The sequence below is a fragment of the Brassica napus genome (genome assembly GCF_020379485.1).
Source record: "Brassica napus cultivar Da-Ae chromosome A9 unlocalized genomic scaffold, Da-Ae chrA09_Random_19, whole genome shotgun sequence".
Lineage (NCBI taxonomy): Eukaryota > Viridiplantae > Streptophyta > Magnoliopsida > Brassicales > Brassicaceae > Brassica > Brassica napus.
The window spans coordinates 758-19,477 of record NW_026014107.1 but is presented as its reverse complement, the minus strand read 5'-3'; the positions used below and the strand labels follow the sequence as shown (position 1 = coordinate 19,477).

The window sequence follows — 18,720 nt, the reverse complement described above, 5'->3', positions numbered from 1 at the left end:
TCTCTCCTTTGCCCCCATTGTGGGGATGGGGTGGAAGGAGCGTGTCGCAAACTCGAAGGTCGCGACTTCTCTTGCATTTTCTATCCTCGGCAGACGAGTGGCCAAGAGATTCGAAGGTGTCCAGGAGGCCCAACATCATCCCTCCAAGATGCTCAACCTTCACTCAATCCGAGATTGACTTGGACCACCCTTTCATCCACCCCTCTTCATCCTCCCCAGGGCGGGAACAGATTCTCACTTCGTCAGATTTACGTTTCTTCCTACTCGCTATGCGGGCGACTCTCCATCAACATTCCCTAAAATGCATCCCATTCCTCAACCAGACACCGTCAACCGTTGGATACGCAACGTCCTGCAACGCGGCGTTCGGACCTCAGCCTCTTCACTGATTTCACTTGCGAGGATACCGAAGAGGATAGCTACCAGTTGCCTAGAGAGTTGTTCCTTAGTAGGACGCTCGTTAAGCTGAATCTAAGAAGCGAGCATTGCGTTGACTGGTGGTGGCCGGGCGGAATCTGGAGCGATTCTTTAGCCTTAGGTGTGCTTAAGAGTCTTAGCATTGACTCTGACTTGATTTTCTGCGGCGAGGTTGAAGAGTTTATTCCTTCTTTCACTGCCCTTGAGGAGCTGCGGATGGGTAGCATGGAGTGGAGAGAGTCGGATGTGACTGTGTCGAGTGCCACCCTGAGAACGATGAGTCTCCACGGCACGGGGTGTGAAGAGTTTGTGAATCCGACTAGCGTTTCTTTTGATACTCCGAACCTGCGTGTGTTAAGCTACTATGACTTGGTTGCGGAAGACTATCCGTTGGTTAATATGAAGAAGTTGTGTGATGCTACTATCAATCTTATACTAACTGATAAACAGGTTAAGCGACTAAGAGAGCCGAACAATGAGTTTTGGGAGGAGGAGGAGGATGAGGTTGAGGATGAGGGTAATGTTCTTGTCAACTTTGTAATGTGGTGAAGCTCATGAATGGGATACAGAATGTTCAGAAGCTTTCCTTCACTGCTGATACTCTCGAGGTTCAGTTTTTCTTGTCTGTTATGTTCTCTTGTCTAGTTTACTTGTGTGACATTAATGTCTGTTTTCAGGTGCTTTCCCAATGCTGTGATACAATGCCAGTGTTCAACAACCTCAAGTTCTTAGGCATTACGAGTGAAGAGGGTAGAGGATGGCAAGCAATGCCAGCTCTTCTTAAGAACTGTCCGCGTTTAGAAACTATAATCCTTGAGGTAGAATTTTTGCAAACCATGAAACTTACATGTGTTAAGAAGCAGTTTTTTTTATTATGTTTCCCTTTGTATTCTTTCAGGGTCTGTTACATTATGTAACTGATAAGTGTGGGGATGCTTGTCCCTGCATATCTAGGGAAGGCAAAGGTCGTTCACTCAGGGCTTGTCCGGTGAATAGGTTGGAGATTCAGGGGTTTCGAGCAACGATGAAAGAGATGACCATGATAAAGCATTTCTTGGACTATTTTCCAGGTTTGAAGAGGCTTGACGTCGTCATTGAAGACAACGAACCTACGCAGCTCAGAAACCCGGAGTTGTCTAAGTGTGTCAAGGAGATGTTCAGTCTCTACAGCAGGTTGTATCCGAGTTGCAGCGTCGAGCTCATGGTGAGTAGTTTCTTGCAAAAGAAGTGGCGTGCACAAGGACATATCTGAAAAGAATAAAAACTTCGCTTGCTCTTAGATTTTTGTTTATTAGACTTCTGCCTCTTTAGCTGGCTTTGTAAACTGTCTGCAAACCAAACCAATGGCTAAACCGAATCTGCTTCCATTGTTTTGCTCTATCATCGTCTTTGCCTTTGATCTTCCCATCTTTATCACTCACTTTGGTGCTAAATTTAACAACCTGCACCCTAACCTTTTAATTTGTTACTGGACAACATGAAACAAAGACAGCTTGTTACAGTTTTGTAGTATTAATACATGTTTCAAATAAAATGGCTTTAGAAAAACGCCATTAGAAAACCACTTTCTTCTTTACATGGATTCATCATCACCAAACACACGTTCCTAACAAATCAAACACTTTTACAAACAAGAGCACAGGTTCTCTTGGTTTTTTACTTACCCATAGAGAGAAATTAATATACAGCTACTTGTTCACGATTCCTAGACTTGTCGTCATCACATTTACGAATCAATTATATGGCGACCCTTATGCATCACCGTCTTCTTCTGAAATATTGAACAAGAACTTTGGTAGGGATGTGATCCTAGGAAGGTGTGCTAACAGATCGGTAAACGAGTCTTTCCTTGACATGCTGCTCGAAGCATGATCAAGAACTATACTGCCTTCTTCAGTTTTGTTGTGTCTCTTGTTGCTGTTGTTGTTGTTATCTAGCCCAATCTCTTTCCCATCGTTAGCAGCGGTCTCCAAGAGGTTGTAGAAAGAGTTCACCTTCGACATTACAGACTTCTCATCCGATGTCTCGGTCTGCGTGTCGCTTAGCAGCAGCTGTTTCATGTCCTCAAACTCAGGGTTGTTCTCACAGTTAGCTTGATCCGACAGAAACGCAAGGAAGTCGTTCATCGAGATAGATTGGTGTATCTGATTCCAGTTTCTTGCACCGACTCCTCCTTCGATTGCACGAGCATCCATCACTGAGTTAACAAGAAACATAATAAGAACCTCCTAATAGAAACAAGAAGGGGTTAGTTATAAATAGTTATATACCTGAGCTAGGCGAGAGTGCGTCATGAGACAGAGACATATGTTCTGATGATGACTGAGCCCCAGACACTGAAGGATCCTCGAATATAGACTGCCGTGTATCAGAGAAGAGCGTGTCGAAATTCATCTCAGGCTCTTGGCTTAGACAGAACAAGCGATGATCGCACTGGAGAAGCTTCTCTATATGCTTGTTCAATATCCCTGGGAGACATTGCAGAAAATGTTGCCTACCATATATACACACACACCACAGACGATTAGACCCTGTGACGTATAAAGGACAAATGACACACAACGGACATGTTATTTCACCTGTTCATGCTGGCTTGACCATCAGTAAAATCTGATGTTGCCTGCCACAAAGTATGCTTCCTAGGCTGCGGATTAGTCTCCCTGTAAAACAATGGTCGCCTTGCGAGCTGAAACAAACAAGAAACCAATTCAAAACCAAAGTACATTAAGGTTTAGGCATAGGCATGCGGGTTCGGTTTCTTCAGGTCGGTTAGTTCGGGTTGGTCGAAATCTCACCGATTTTTTTTTGGTTTGGTTCAGTTTCAAAAACTTTACCGAAGCTTAAAGTTTATGGTTAGTTCAGGTCTAAATTGAATAAAATTCAATTTTGGTTAGCTCGGTTATTTCGGATTTTGGTTAGTTCGGTTCGGAATTTCAGTTAAAATTGGTACTGTTTGGATATTTTTTAGAGAACCGAGCTAACTGATTACTTACGAATCGTAAACCAATATTTTTCACCTAACTTTTAAACCGAACTAACCAAAAACCAAACTTTTTGGTTTGGTTCGGCAAGTTTGGTTCAGTTAAAATCTCAGCCCTAGTTTATAGGAATTAAAATGATCAACGAGAATGCATTTATACCACGATGGTCAACGTTCCAGGCTCATCTTCTGGACAACTTGCCTTCAACGCCATTATATCTGACCATTGAATCTCGATCTTGCTCTTAAGTCCTTGTTCCAACACTTCCCACACAAGTTTGTGTTTTGCAAAGTAACATTTCGCCACCAGATCACCTTCGTACCTCGATTTGTACTAACAAACAAGAACTTAGATTCCCATATAAACTCCAAGGAAAAAACATGATATTTGTATGCAGAACTCACCTCCCATTGGCCAATCCTGAGAACGGTAGCAGGGAAGTTTGAAGCTTTGAGCTTCTCAACGGTTCCGACAAGAGAAGAAGCATTGGCTATGGTTTCTTTCTTAACACTTTGAGAGAGTCTCATCTGAATGAGATCTTGCAGAGATGGGCTCTTTCTTAGGCTCAGTCCCAAAGGACTTGGCTCATCAAGTAGGTTCGGTGGTATAAGAGACACGCTTGTTCCATTGCTCCATAGCTGATTAGAAAGAGCAAAATTTAAATTTAAGAAAAAAAACAAACGACACGACAAAACACTTATGTTCAGATGTAATAAAATCAAAATCAGTTCAAGGAACAAACCTTAGATCGCTTGTTAGCAGGACCGTTCTCTTCTTCCAGAAAATCCTCGACGATCTCTAGTTTGACCGGTAACTTGGACGCCGGTCTTAGATTCCTCGATTTCATCAGTAAACTGAAAATGAATAAAGGTTCACAAGATACAAGAATTGAAATCAAATGAGAGTGACGAATTTGATTTTGAAGATCTAAAAAACGCGAAAGAGAGAGAGAGAGAGAGAGAGAGAGAGAGAGAGAGAGAGAGAGAGAGAGAGGTGGATTCTGTTTCTCTTTCTTCCTCGAGACTTTATATTTAAAAAAAAGAAAGTTGAGTTTCTGGAAAATACCCAGATTAGCCCTTCCTCTTTGTCCTTTCTTAGGAGGCTATGTTTGTCATTTCTTATTTTTTCTTTGAATATGTTGGTTGATTCGCTGGCCGACACGAGTGTGTGTGTTTATGGGATGTATCGATAGGTGGGTCCCGCGGTTTGGCTTTTTAAATGACGGCTATTGATAGAGGATTCGGCACGTGTTATTTATTCCGATGTGGCTTCTTATCTAATAAGTCTGTTTTGTCGTCACATGTACTTCCCGTATTCATTTTAAAAACATGGATCTAATAACATACTATTATAATTTACACTTGATTCTTCTATTTTTTGTTGTATAATCTAAATTAAATAATTTTGTAGCTATAGATTTTTAACGTGATTTTAAATTGAAATTCAATAAGTAAATACTAAGGCTTCGAATAGTAACCATCGTCTCGTCTCACCCCACCCTACAGTTAACATTAACAAAAATCTCTACGTATACTATATATCTATATATTTTTATAACTGTTAGAACCGCACCGCAGTTGAACCGTTTATCCCGCACCGCTCAAACCGCAGTCACCATTCAAATGTTATGAACCACCCCGCTCTGCACCGCAGTTAACAGTAACAAATTCTCTGCATATACCATATCTATATACGTTTTTATAACTGTTAAAACTGTACCGCAGTTAAACTTGTGTCCCGCACCGCTCAAACTGCAGTTACCATTTGAAGCCTAATTGTGTATTGTAAGACTCAACGACTTACTAGAAAATTCTAAAACATAATTTTTAAGTTGTGGAAATATCATACCCTAGAATAACGCTAAAAAGTTTTTATCATAAATATAGATTCTAACAATCAAAATGACCAAATGTTTCATTAAAGAAGTAAATATACACTTATATTTTTAGGGTTAACTAATCCAAACCTTAGGGTTTAGAGTTAATGGGTGGAGATTTGGGTTTGAGGTTTAAAATTTTATGAAAATAGAAAATAAATATTAAAATTTGAAAATAAAATTTTAAAAATAGTTTTAAAAAGTATTTTCGAATTACAAAAAGAAATTTTGAAAAAAAATTAAAAAAAAAGTTTCAAAAAAAATTCAAAAAAAAATTATAAAAAAGTTTGAATTTGAAAACATATAATCTAAAACTATAAAAAATTTATTCTTTTATTCTTTTATTTTTTTATTTTTTAATATATCTAGAGTATTATTATCCTTTTACCTATTAAATGAAACAGTTTAGTCATTTTTCTCTTTGTGGTCTATTTTTATGACCAAAACTTGAAAATTGTATATTTATGAGAATTGCCCATACCATATTCATAAAAAGAAAAGGAAAATTAGGCTGTGAATTTAAGAAATTAAGCAAAAATTTATTGGTTGAATTTTGTGGTTATAAAATACCTTTTTGCTCCCTACATCAACCACAACACTAACCAATCAACAACCCATGCACCTCAGATTGAGTTTTAATTTACAAAAAAAATGTTGGTTACTAATAGAATAGGTTTAAAAAATTTTAGTTAAACAATCATCAGTTTTATTAACATTTGATTCAAGTTATAATTCATAAGAATTGATTTTATATTGTATGTTATAACTGTAAGACTTTGTGTGTATTTGTCAACGTGTTTACTATATACTCCATCTATTTTCCAATATATATATATATTTCAAATTATAGACTTAACTTATTATGTATTTTTATTCTTACAAAGAATTTATAAAAATTAAGAATAATATTTGTTTATTGAATTATTACTACTTTAAATTGTTAAAACTTATCAAACAAGATAATGTATTTATAACCAATTTTAGTTTAATGTGTGCAAAGCAAAAAACACATTAATTTCAAACAGGAGTATAAATTATGTTTTAAAATTAAAATCTGGTATTTCGGTTCAACATCATTGATAAAGTACCCTAGAAGTAGACGCTATATATAACGATGATTATATCATTGGCCAAGATTTACAGTTTTAGTTTTAATAATTACACTAGTATTGTCATAACCCATGTTTAGTTTTTAAAATATGCATGAGTTGATTGTAGATGGCAAAAATCTCAGTCAATAGTTCAGTCCCTTATTAAGTCTATAATAAATGCAAATGAAATATGGTACGCTAGTGTTGCTATTTTTATTAGTGAACTCTCATTATCAAAGCATTAGCTAGTTAGTCGTTATCTCAGCCGCAATTATCTCTTACAGCTTTTGAAAAAAAATGGATGGAAGAGTTCTGACGGATATTGATCTAATTATAATAAGTTGAATTCTCAAGTCCTAAGATAAATGACAGATTCAACCCAATCATTGATCCATGACAATAACCAAACTCCTTGCTAATGTATCTGTTACACTCGCTGCACATTTGTGGACAGAACCAGTCCTTACTTCAAGCCAAGGAAACAGCTTCGAACCATTTATTATATTTAAGTATTTTCAGCCATAAAATTTCGAAATATTTTGAAGGCCAGTTAGTATTTCGTCTTTGTCTTCACTTATGAGGTTATTTTGCAATATTTTTTCCTTTCTCTTTTGAATAATTGGTTGATTTTTTTACCAAAAAAAAAATAATTGGTTGATTCGTAGGCCGACACGAGGGTGTGTTATGGATATTGTAAGAGCTGGGTCCCTCTTTGCTTTTGTAAATGACGGCAATCGACGAGGATTTACCACGTGGCGTTTTATTCGGATGTGGCTTCTTATCTAAAGGTCTCATTTGGTCTGTTTTGTCGTCACTTGTAGTTCCCAAAATTAGCTAATTGGTTCCCTATTGAAAAATGATTTGTCTCTTTATTAACTTTGAGTTCATTGTCTTTGTCACAATATATTTTACTTTTATAAAAACCAAAATAATTTTGAGTTCATTGTCTTTGTCGCAATTTATTTTACTTTTATAAATATGAAATAAACCCTGTAATTAACAAATAACATAATCTTATAAACTTTAAATATTTAAGTGAACTCATTAGAACAATACTGAATTTTTCTATCATAAATTATTAGGACTAGTAAAATAGTACACAAGGATCAAAATGACCAAAATATTCTATTAAAAAGAAAATAAGACATTTATATCCCATTTAAAATGACTAAAATGATTAATCTAGACTTAGAATTTATATTTGAGGATGAAGTTTTGGAAATGAAGGAGTTTCGGATTGCGAAATATTAATATTTAAAATAATAATTTTAAAATAGTTTCAAAACAAAATTTTGGATTTAAAAAAAAAAAATTGGAAAAAAGTTTCAATTTTTTTTGAATTGAAAACGTATTTTTTTGAAAATACAAAAATGTTTATTTAAATAATTATTTATATTTATATATCTATAAGGTAAGGTAAAAAAAATCTTTTATCTTTTTGATGAAACCTATTTTAATCATCCTCTACTTTTGTGATCTTTTGGTCAAATTTTTTTTTTTAGTATCTTTTGGAAGAATTACTCAATATAAATGATATTTCTATTTTTTAATTTCTCACTAAAAAATCTAAAAACACTGGGTCTAACTGGTGACAATTACAATAACATTAGGAATGAGTAGAGAAAAAAAACAGAGAAATAATATTAGAGGAATGAAAAAAAAAATGTTTCCTTATCAATTTTAGCGGGGAACAATTTCTTCTATATTCTTCTAGAATAAAAAGAATGAAAATGAATGCAAAAGAAAAACAATTTCTTGTAAATGATAAAAAAAAAATTAGGAATTGTAAAGAATACATTATTCCATTTCATTATTTGGTCACCAATTACACCTTAAGGATTTCCGTCTTTCGTTCACTAGGAATTTTCACAATCTGTCTCCTCAAGAAAAAAGTATACCAAAGCGATTCTACGGTGATCTCTCCAGCGTTCTCACCAGCGCTCAATGATTCCACATGCCCCTTGAGTGTGTGCAGCTCCCTAAGCCTGTTGTTCACAAATAAAACATTCAGTCGGTGATTAGCTCCAGTCACAGAATTAGTAATACTTCATTTGGCTGCAAACCTTGAAGTGTCCTCTGAGCAACTGCCCATTGAGCCTCCCTCTCTTCTTTGTTGAAATCTTTCTTCGTGTGAAAGCTATCTTGTTCTTAACCAAGTTGAGCCAAACCTTTCCAGTCACCATGGCAAACTGGAGAATGTCCAATGGGAAGTATGTTATAATACTGTATAGCCAGATAACTGCAACCCATCCCCATCCAATACCCATAACTTTTGCGAATTCCCCAATTTGTGTAAACCGCAATCAAAGTAGCAACCTGCATTTGGAAGAAAGAGGTTCGTTGATGACCTTTCTCTACCTCAATATGTGGAGTTTTGATCATGATCTTACCAGTTGTGCAATGAGGAAAGCAATCATCAGTAACGCTCCAGCACGTTCAACAAAGGACCAACTCCCTGATCTTGTAACGAAGATTAGAGCTTGACTAATGATACTAACTTGTAGATACACCTCACTCATGAGTTGTTACTATTCCTGATAGACTTCACACCAAACGTCTCCTGTGAATCCAATGTAAAATTAAATAATTAATTTACAACTTTATACACTTGGAAAAGAAGACAAATTATCACTAGTAGTCTAGTACTCCAAGAAAAAACTCGATTATATTATTACTGAGAAAAATTCTGTCTTGTGTGCCACCAAAGAGAAAATAACAGTCATGATGGCTAGGTAGCTTCCAAGCACAACTCCAGTAGCAATAATTTCTCCAAGTTTCCAGCTATTATAGGTGTGGGAGATGGCTTGACTCTGTAGTTTGAAATGGTCTTGATGATTGATGGTACCTATAGGCTATAGAAATATATAAGATATATAATAACGGATTCAATATATATAATATATAAGCAATGATCAGAACCATAAATGCTGAGAAGTCAAACTTCCATATCAGAGCAATAAGCATGAAACCAAGGAAGAAAATACTGGATGGACTGACTTCAGAATAGAAAGCGTTTCGAGTGATATTGGTCCTTGACCGTGACCATCACCATGACCATGAGTAGGTCTGGGTGTTTGGTTCCGGTTAAATATTTTTAGTTTTTGATTATTTGATTCTAGAAATATATATACAGAAATTGTTAGCAGACTTGCTCAACTGGAAAGAACCATGATCATTGTCTTAGAAATTCCAGTTCAAGTGACTGCTGAAACGAAACTAATATTACATGATGATTTTGAAACTTAGGATTACAGGCTTCGGCCCCAAACCTCATGGTATTCAAAAATATATATAGAAACTGTTCAGTTGATTATGAAATTCAGTTCATTTTTGGTTTTCGGTTCGGTTCAAATAATAGTTTTAGGAACCACTAATATCTGGTAAATTGTGGATCCAATTCGGTTTCGTTTCAATACGATTTTAGATATTCAGATAAAAGTTAGATTTTTTGGATTAAATATCGGGTAATCAGATAAATTTAAATGTTTAAGAAAAAAACTATTCAGGTAATTCAATTATGTAATAATTTAAAATATTTCAGATGAAAATATTCAGATAATTATTTTTTCGAGTACTTCGATTTATAACCAGTATTTTTAGAATATTTGGTGATTATAAACTATATTTTAGATGTTTAAATATCCATTCGGTTTTCGATTATGTTTCGAATCATTCAGATATTTGTAAACATTAGTCCGGTTTTGGTTTAGTTTATATACACATGCCTAACCATGACCATGGCCAAACTCATTACTGATGTACATCTTACACCTAGATCAGTTTGTCATGAAAGTCTTGCACATTTGTGGACACGCAAGACAAGAAAACGAGAAGGTAGAAGAAGGATCAACTCATTGACCAAAAAATCAAAAACAAAAGAGAGTATTATCACAACTTAGATTACAAAATGAGAAATGCAGGTAAGAAAATGATCAAGCCGGCTCTGCTTAAGTCGCCTTTCGGTTGACTTTCAGGTAGGGAAGAGCGCCGATCACATTGTCATAGTCACTCCGGCTCACTTCATGCTGCGTTACAGAATACAGAACATATAAAGTTAGACATGTAAGAGAGAAGAGGGGGGTCTAGTCTAGAACAGAGCAGCAAAGTTGCTATCTAACAAAGCCGAAAAAAACAAGTAAAACTAGAACTTGTGATCACGAATTAGGAACACTCAGATCATGAAACTGATGTCATTGTCCTGATGGAAACAAATGTCGCAACATTATTCCCCTAGCAGCTTTATTACCCAATTTAAGAATGCAATTTACACACACAAAACTAAATAACCTTGAAGACATGAACGAGAAATAAAAGAGAACCAACCATTTTGGAAAGACGCAGCTTCCTCTTGTTGTTCTTCTTAGCTAACAAATGCTGCTTCCCGGACCTCCTCCTCACTATCTTCCCTCTACCCGTCACCCTGAACCTCTTCGCCGAGGCCTACCAAAGAGAACAACTTTGCTCTCAAGAAAGTTCAAAACTTTACGACCAAACATGAAGTTCGAAAGTTTAAAACTTTACCTTGTGGGTCTTCATCTTGTATCCCTTATGAGCGAAAACGGTAAGAGTCTGAAGCCTCTGAGAACTCTGAGAGACGACGGTGGATATCTTCTGAGGAAGAACCGCGCGAAGCCCAGAAATGCAGTGAGCTGAGGCAAGACTCGACGAGCTGAACCGAGCGAATTGAACGGAAGCGTGAGTGGAGACCTTTGGAGGAGAGCGTAAGGGAGAGAAGCTAAGGTTGACGGAAGCCATGGAGAGAGACGCCATTAGAGGAGGGTTTGTGCTCTCGGCGACTTTTGAATCTTTTTTGGCACTCACTGCTCTGATTGTGAGAAGAAGATAAGCTTTTGCCTTTGCCCCAGAGAGATAAAGAGTGAACGGATATGGGGGAAATAGAAATTGCGGATTATACGGTTTAGATGATCCGGTTTATGTGTAAACCGAAATCGCCAGATTTTTGTAGCTAAACCAATAATCCTAGAGTTTTTTGGCTACTTTTTAAGTGTCAACTCTAATAACTTCCGGTGAGATTTTAAATATCAAGTTCTAAGAATTTGTTACATATATCAAGGCTAAAACATTTTAGACGATTTGAGGATTTTGGTCGAAAACACTCGAGGCCATTTTAGACGATTAGAGTATTTTGGTCGAATATTTGACAAAAAATAAATTGCTGAATGTGAATTTTTACGTCTTCTATCATTAATCTCTACCCAAATCTGATAAAGAGAAGCTTGAAAAACATAACTTGGAGGAAAAGATTCAGCAGCTATAGTTGGAGCTCTTAAAGCACCATGGAAATAGAAGGAAACAAAAAAAAAACCTTCTTGTCGTTCTTTTGATATGTTTCATGATTGTTCAATTGACACTATGAATGGCTCTGGGATTTAGACTCTATTCATTGAACTCACTTGTGGAGACAAGATCTTCCAGACATCACATAAGATCCTATTTTATGTCTCTTTCATAATCTCCAGTTCCAACTGTTTCCTTGTGATTTAGGATTTGCCTATATGGCATCCAATGTCAACTTCAGTATTCTCTTTTAAAATAATTAGATTTTGATCCGCGCTTAAAAGCGCGAGATTTTTTTATTGATAAACTTATTGTTTGTTAGTTCACTAATATGTTTAAAGCTACGTGTTTGGTTTCGATCAGTTTTTTTTAGGGTTTTAGTTCGGTTTCGATTCGATTTTGATTTTTTTTTTATTCAAAAAATATAGAAACTGTTTAGTTATTCATGTCACAAAAATTTAAAATATTTTATTTAAGGTAAATCTTAGAAAATTTAAGAAATCTAGTTATATCACCTATTAATTGATTAAATCATTATTAAAGAAATATATAGTAATATATTGTTAGTATAAATTTAAGATAAGACCAACATATTAATAATCTAGTAAAATGGTTTAACAATCTTTTATAAGTCGATTTTTCAAGACTGCTTCCCTTTTAATAGTATAGATAAAATAATTCTTTGTTTTATTTGATAAATAAAAGGATAGTTTGTTTTCTCCTCAAACTGAAACATGGATCTCTTGTTCTAGTTTTGTCTACTTGCATTAAAAAACTTGTATAATTCTAAACTTATATTCTTAAAACAATATTGCAACCAATGTCTTAAGGTTGTTTTTAGAATACAACAAGCTGGATTCTTGATCTTGAATTCCACAGTTCTCCTGGACAAGCATTTTCTAATTCTGATTTGATTTGTTTATCCAAATTAAGAGAAAAGGAGGAACTCTTTCACCATATTTATAGCCCATGAGATTCATTTCAATGAAACTTGATAACTGAATCATAATGGTCATTCCTAGATATTAAAGGGATGTTGTATGAAATTATTTGGATGATATATTATATATTGGCACAAATTAGATCCAATGACTTAATAAAAAAGGAATGGAAACATTGGAGAAGCATGGCATATGCAATAACTAAATGGTGGTCACAATTAATCATGCTAAGCACATGAATGCTCATCATTTGGTCTTTGCTTATATACTTAACAACACCAAACGCCAAAAAGAATGAAGAGTAATCTAACTTATCTTCACTTTCGCGGCATTTTTAATTGTAATGGTTACAATAATATTAGCAGTTACCTTGTTAGTATATATATAGCTTCATTATTACTCTAATCTCAAATTCATGAATGCGGCTAGGTAAGCTTGTGGTTTAATCATAGACTACTTAACTTTGTCTTATGTGTAATACTAGTGAAATATATTAGTGTTTTGATTTTATTTACTCAAGATTCCATTGTACGTACACCTTTGTGACGACTAATTATCTTTCTCAACATATTTCTTAGAATATTCACGCATTTCTACATAAAATATGTTTGTATAGTCTGACTGATATAGTAACAAAAAAAGTGAAATGAACATTGTCCCATAGTGAAATCAGCAATAATAAAACAAAGAAGAAAATCAGAATTAGACAAATAAGAGAAAATGAGTTAGGTAAAGCTTTAAACGAGAGGAGTTCATTTCTTTCCACCTAAGAAGAGTAACAAGGAGGTACAGCTGTACTGCCCGCCACCCGGGTTCGAGTCTTGGCCACAACGGATTTAACATCCCTTCCGTTGGGGCGCTGGACCCTTTCGGGGGGATAGTTGAGAATGTGGCTGCCCAGATACCAGAGTTATCAAAAAAAAAAAAAAAAAAAAAAAAAAGAAGTAGTACAAGGAAGAAAAGAAAACCTTTGCAAACAAATAATGATGGAACCCTATGTTGTTCAAAATATAAAGCAGTTTAATCAATTTGAAAATTATGTTGAAATTCTTAAAAGTTCGAATTTAACATGAATAGATTAACTAATTTTGGTCACATTATTATTTATATCAAATTAGAAATTTAATAATTAAAATAGGAAAACATAAAAAAAATATTATATATGTTGTTCCGTAAAAAATATTTTGATCAACATAGCACATATTAAGCTTATATCAAATAATATATATATAATTTATTTTATTAAAAATAATATATTATGAAATTATTTTAAAAATTACTATTCTGCGTTCCAGATTAAAAATTAATATGTATGTAAATGTTTTTTTTGTATTTTTATTAAATTTAATTTTAAGATATCCAATGTCTCGACATCCAAAAAATTAGTTTCTTTTCTCAAATGTAAAACAAATAAAATAAAATAATAAAACTGAAAATAAGAAATTTATATGTTATTTTTATTTAAATTTAAAATTCAAAATATTCATCATATAATGGATATATAAGTGTAGAAAGTTAATTACGATTTTTTTTTTGCATAAGACACACGAGCGTTCACACTGAAAAGTCAGTTAGATTAACACTTGCAAAAGTAAATAATATCACTATCATCATACGATGTTTTGTGGGGTCAATGATTTAAATTATTAAAATCCAACATTTTCTCTTTATTTAGGTAAATAACCAACCCAAATAATTATAAACGAACGACCCATCAAGATACAATGCCAGCAGCAGTAAAGAAAAGAAAATTCAATTTATTTTCTCGAGTTTTCAAATTCACAAAATCGTCAAAAAATCTTTTCCGGTACTATTCCGGCGTGATTCTCCATTCCCGACGAGGAATATTACACTTTGGGTTATACTCTAATCACGTTTGGATCAGATTTTTTTTCACCATTCTCTCCATTTCCAGGTTCGAATCCCCATAACCCAACTTCAATTTTCAAGGTAATTTTCCGGTTTACCGCATCAAAATTAAAAACCTAATATTTAGAATAAATTGGATTCAAAATTAGAAATAACGAATCTGGTTTAGTCGACAGTGCCAGTTCCTGTTTCCGTTTTTGGCGTTTAGAGAGAGTGATTTAATGAACGAAGAACAATTTAAGATTTGCAGAGAAAGTAATTTTAATTTTTAAATTCTAAATAGTTTCGATCGATAAAACTTGTCTGCTTCATGAGAGACAGGAGGCATGTTAATAAAAACAGACTCTTTTGGATTCTTCTCGTTTCATTATAAACCCAAAAATAAAAAAAAAGAATTGTTTTTCAATCGAAATTGCATTTTCCCTATAAAATTTGAAAGTTTTCTTCTTATATTTTATCTCATATGGTCAAAACATAAACTATATTCTAATCACCAAGAGGGATCAAACGCACGTAAATTTGCATTATTGTCACCTATTACTGCAAAAAGGAAAAATCACCGTTTAACTTAAGTGTGGACACTGATTCTTCTATACACACATGGTCATCTTTGTCTCTTCTTATAAGAAAATCTGCAAATCCAATTATAATATATAACTCATAGCATAATTATAATAATATTTAACCAAAAATAATAGTAATTATAATATATATAAGTCATACCATTTCTAAAATGAATTATTAAAAATCTTAGTTAAGGAAACTTCTTTTTGTGAACTTTGATGGTTCTGATTTTGAGAAGGAAGATGAAAGGTGGGTCTGTGAATGAAACTTGAAATCTTCATTAATTACTCCAACCCATCAGACCATGGCACACCCGTGTCAATGACACTGAAAATTAGATCTTCTTTGCTCTGATTTTTAAAAGTAAAAGTCTTTGATCCAAATCAAGAATATCTCTGTATATGTGAAAGTTCAATTAAACTACTACTAGAAGTACTAGTACTAGTACTAGACCTGCCTTTCTCTCTCTTTATCCTTTCTTGTTTGACACTTGATTTTATAGTCCTAGGCTCAACTTTTCTTATCTCTTTCAATCCTAGGTCTCAAGCTGTTCTTGCTGTCCTTTTTTCTTTTACTGAGGGGACCCCTACTACAGAACCTCCCTTTATAGTCATTTGAGTTTGTCCCAAGGACCAAAGCTTGTCCATGTCTTGATCTGTTTTGGTTTCTTGATGTAAAACCTATCTCAAAAACACCTAGAGATCTCATCTTTTTATTCTTTTTTTTTTGCTTGGATTGATTTAAAGAGATCTTGATCTGTTTCTCTGTTGTAAAGGTGTAATCTTCCTTTCTTTATCATCTTGGTTGTCTAAAGATTCTCTCTGCTTTTCTCCATCTTACACATCTGTAAGGTATCTCACTTTTCTCCTGCCTTATTGCAGAATAAAAGGGAAACTTATCTGCTGAACCATATCAATGCAAGGCTGTATTTGTTAGCGTGAATGGAAACGTTTTATGGTTCCAAGAAAGCATCAATGAGGAAGCAGCAACAGCAATCTCTAACAGATACTACAAGACCTCCTCTTGTCCCAGCGGAGAAGAACAATGCAGTTGCTGCTTCCGCCACTCGCGGTCTAGAACAATGGAAGTCAGTTCAAGATACAGATCATCACTCCTACTAAAACAAGGAGATGCCCTTCGCCTAACGCCACGAGGACTGTCTCTTCAAGCAGAGCTATTTCAGCAGAGAGGAAACGCTCCTCAACGCCAACCACTCCCACTAACCCGTCCACACCGGTTAGTGATGTACCGGTTGCGTCTAGGAGACTATCTACTACTGGTCAAGGCTTATGGCCTTCTACTATGAGAAGCCTCAGCGTTTCATTTCAGTCTGATTCAGTCTCGGTTCCCGTTAGTAAGAAGAGAGAAACCGGTTGTTTCGATTGATCGGACACTGAGACCATCTTCGAATGTAACACATAAACAAAAGAGTGTGTGACAACAACACACAACAACAACACAAAGAATGTATCTGCAGGTCAATCAGAGAATTCAAAACCTGTAGATGGTCCACCTCATAGTAGGTTAATAGAACAGCATAGATGGCCTAGTAGAATCGGTGGAAAGATCATCTCAGATTCTATGAACAGAAGCTTGGATCTTGGTGATAAAGCGGTTAGGAGAATGTCTAATAAACCTTTGCAGAAGTCTTCTAGTGACACAGCAAGGTTGTTGTCCTCTTACGAAAGTAATGGATCTCCAACAAGCTCAGAAGATTTAGAGTCTAGACACAGGCTTTTGTCTGCAAGTTTGTTAGATAGAGCAACTTCAGCTAGAGTGCATCCCTTGTCTGCTCCTGGTTCACGCACTGCTTCTCCTAGCAGATCCTCGTTTTCATCATCATCCTCTAACTCTAGAGGGATGAGTCCCTTGAGAGGATTGAGTCCTTCAAGAGGCTCTTGTTTGAGGTCGTCTACACCGCCGAGAGGTGTGAGTCCTTCCCGGATAAGACAAAGCAATACATGCACACAATCGAGTACCACCACCACAACATCGGTTCTTAGTTTCATCGCTGATGTTAAGAAAGGAAAAAGACAACTTACTTAGAAGATGTTCATCAGCTCCGCTTGCTTTATATGAATTCGCAGTGGCGGTTCGCAAATGCTAGAGCTGAGGGTGTAAGATATATTCAGAGTTTAATTGCTGAGGTAAAATACTTTTTATCTTTCTGCTTAAGTGACACTGTGTTATAACAATCTTGATGTTTACAGGAAACTCTATACAATGTCTGGCATGCAACATCAGACCTGAGAGATCTTGTGACATCCCAAAGAATTTGTCTCCAGCAGATGAAGCTAGAAACCAAGCTTGATGATATCTTAAATAAGCAGGTACGTATTCTCTCTCTGTCTCTCTCTCATGAGATTATCATCCTTGTGGTCTTAATGCTTCCGTGTATGTATGTATCTTCACAGATGGTTTGCCTTGAAGATTGGGCCATACTTGAGAGAGAACATGTCAGTTCTTTAGCTGGTGCCATTGCAGACTTGGAAGCAAATACTCTGCGTCTTCCATTAACCGGAGGAACAAAGGTATATATGGTTTTACCTTTTCAAAGAGTGATATAAAACAAATTGAAGATCAAGAATAGTAAAAGCTCTTGTGGTCACAGGTGGACCTCAGATCTCTGAAGTTGGCTATGTCATCAGCTTTTGATGTAATGCATGGTATGGGATCATCCATATGGTCTTTACACTCTCAGGTGAGACTAATTTTTCATGAATCCAATAAAATGATATGTCCTCTCTCACGTGCCTGAACTTTTCCCTCTGTTGGAACTGCAGATGGAAGAGGTGACTAAGCTAGTTCAGATCTCTCCGTTATAGCTACAAAGGAGAATTTTATGCTTGGCAGATGTGAAGATATGTTGGCATCAACAGCAATCATGGAGGTAGCAAATCAAACAAAAAAAAAGCCAAGAATCTATGTTATATTATAATGTTTTAACAAGTTCAGAGTTTGTCATTGTGTGAATCCAGGTAGAAGAGAGTAGCCTCATGACTCATTTAATGCAAAAGAAGCAAGAAGAAGAAGAGATGATGCTAAGTCTCCCTTTGTTGTCATTAAGCAAGTTTCCATGGCCAACACTTAACAATGACTTGTAAATTGCTCCTTTTTGGCTGCCATTTTCTTCTGCCACCATCCTTTTCTCCATTTTGTCTTTTACTTGTAGGAAGAGGATGTGAAATAAATGGTTTAGAGAAAATCAATGCAAAAAAATGTAGTTTAATTTCATGTAAGCTCAGTATTTTCGTCTTTTTACGTAATCCGTATATATAAATATAATTGAGTTAGTTTAATGATCAGTAAGTATTGTAAATAGCGAAAGATCTGGGCGGCTTAGTGAATACCAACATATCTGGGTACTTACGTACATAACATAACATATGAGGGAGCTGCAATGCCAAGAGATGGTGGACAGTACTGTAGCTTCCAATAGATACTAGATTTTAACCCGCACACCAGTGCGGGTAACATTTTATTTTATAAATATAAAATTTTATATTATTTTTATATAATAATTTATAATAATATATTGCTGTCATATTATAAATACCTAAATAGATGATATATAGTTCTAAATATTAAAATTTAACATATGTTAACAATTTCATTTTTTGTAAAAATTATTACATAATTTATGAATATTAATCATTTTAAAGGTGAATGATATTTTAGTCACT

At 35.0% G+C, this 18,720-nt stretch overlaps 2 protein-coding genes and 2 pseudogenes across 2 annotated transcripts; 2 read left to right on the top strand and 2 right to left on the bottom strand.

The window, feature by feature from the left end:
• Positions 1 to 93: 93 nt before the first annotated feature.
• Positions 94 to 1,820, top strand: LOC125594556 (annotated as a pseudogene).
• Positions 1,821 to 1,972: 152 nt separating this feature from the next.
• LOC106368630 lies at positions 1,973 to 4,394 on the bottom strand. The gene is made up of 6 exons (XM_013808638.3): positions 4,141 to 4,394; positions 3,803 to 4,036; positions 3,558 to 3,731; positions 2,997 to 3,103; positions 2,688 to 2,911; positions 1,973 to 2,614 (listed from the first exon to the last, which is right to left on the bottom strand). The coding sequence occupies exons 1-6, from the start codon at positions 4,243 to 4,245 to the stop codon at positions 2,169 to 2,171; spliced, it is 1,290 nt and encodes a 429-aa protein (XP_013664092.2). The 5' UTR covers positions 4,246 to 4,394; the 3' UTR covers positions 1,973 to 2,168.
• A 5,687-nt stretch (positions 4,395 to 10,081) lies between these two features.
• Positions 10,082 to 11,268, bottom strand: LOC106368631 (50S ribosomal protein L35, chloroplastic). Its single transcript, XM_013808639.3, has 3 exons — positions 10,887 to 11,268; positions 10,689 to 10,805; positions 10,082 to 10,390 (listed from the first exon to the last, which is right to left on the bottom strand). The coding sequence occupies exons 1-3, from the start codon at positions 11,133 to 11,135 to the stop codon at positions 10,313 to 10,315; spliced, it is 444 nt and encodes a 147-aa protein (XP_013664093.1). The 5' UTR covers positions 11,136 to 11,268; the 3' UTR covers positions 10,082 to 10,312.
• A 4,560-nt stretch (positions 11,269 to 15,828) lies between these two features.
• LOC125594557 lies at positions 15,829 to 18,186 on the top strand (annotated as a pseudogene).
• Positions 18,187 to 18,720: the final 534 nt, after the last annotated feature.

Excerpts from the sequence above, each read along its gene's own strand:
- LOC106368631 (XM_013808639.3), bottom strand. The coding sequence starts at position 11,135 with ATGGCGTCTCTCTCCATGGCTTCCGTCAACCTTAGCTTCTCTCCCTTA. Across the intron at positions 10,806-10,886 it reads ACAAGATGAAGACCCACAAG|GCCTCGGCGAAGAGGTTCAG; the intron begins GTAAAGTTTTAA and ends TCTCTTTGGTAG. Across the intron at positions 10,391-10,688 it reads AGCTGCGTCTTTCCAAAATG|CATGAAGTGAGCCGGAGTGA; the intron begins GTTGGTTCTCTT and ends TCTGTAACGCAG.
- LOC106368630 (XM_013808638.3), bottom strand. The coding sequence starts at position 4,245 with ATGAAATCGAGGAATCTAAGACCGGCGTCCAAGTTACCGGTCAAACTA. Across the intron at positions 3,732-3,802 it reads TCAGGATTGGCCAATGGGAG|TACAAATCGAGGTACGAAGG; the intron begins GTGAGTTCTGCA and ends CTTGTTTGTTAG. Across the intron at positions 3,104-3,557 it reads CTGGAACGTTGACCATCGTG|CTCGCAAGGCGACCATTGTT; the intron begins GTATAAATGCAT and ends TGTTTGTTTCAG.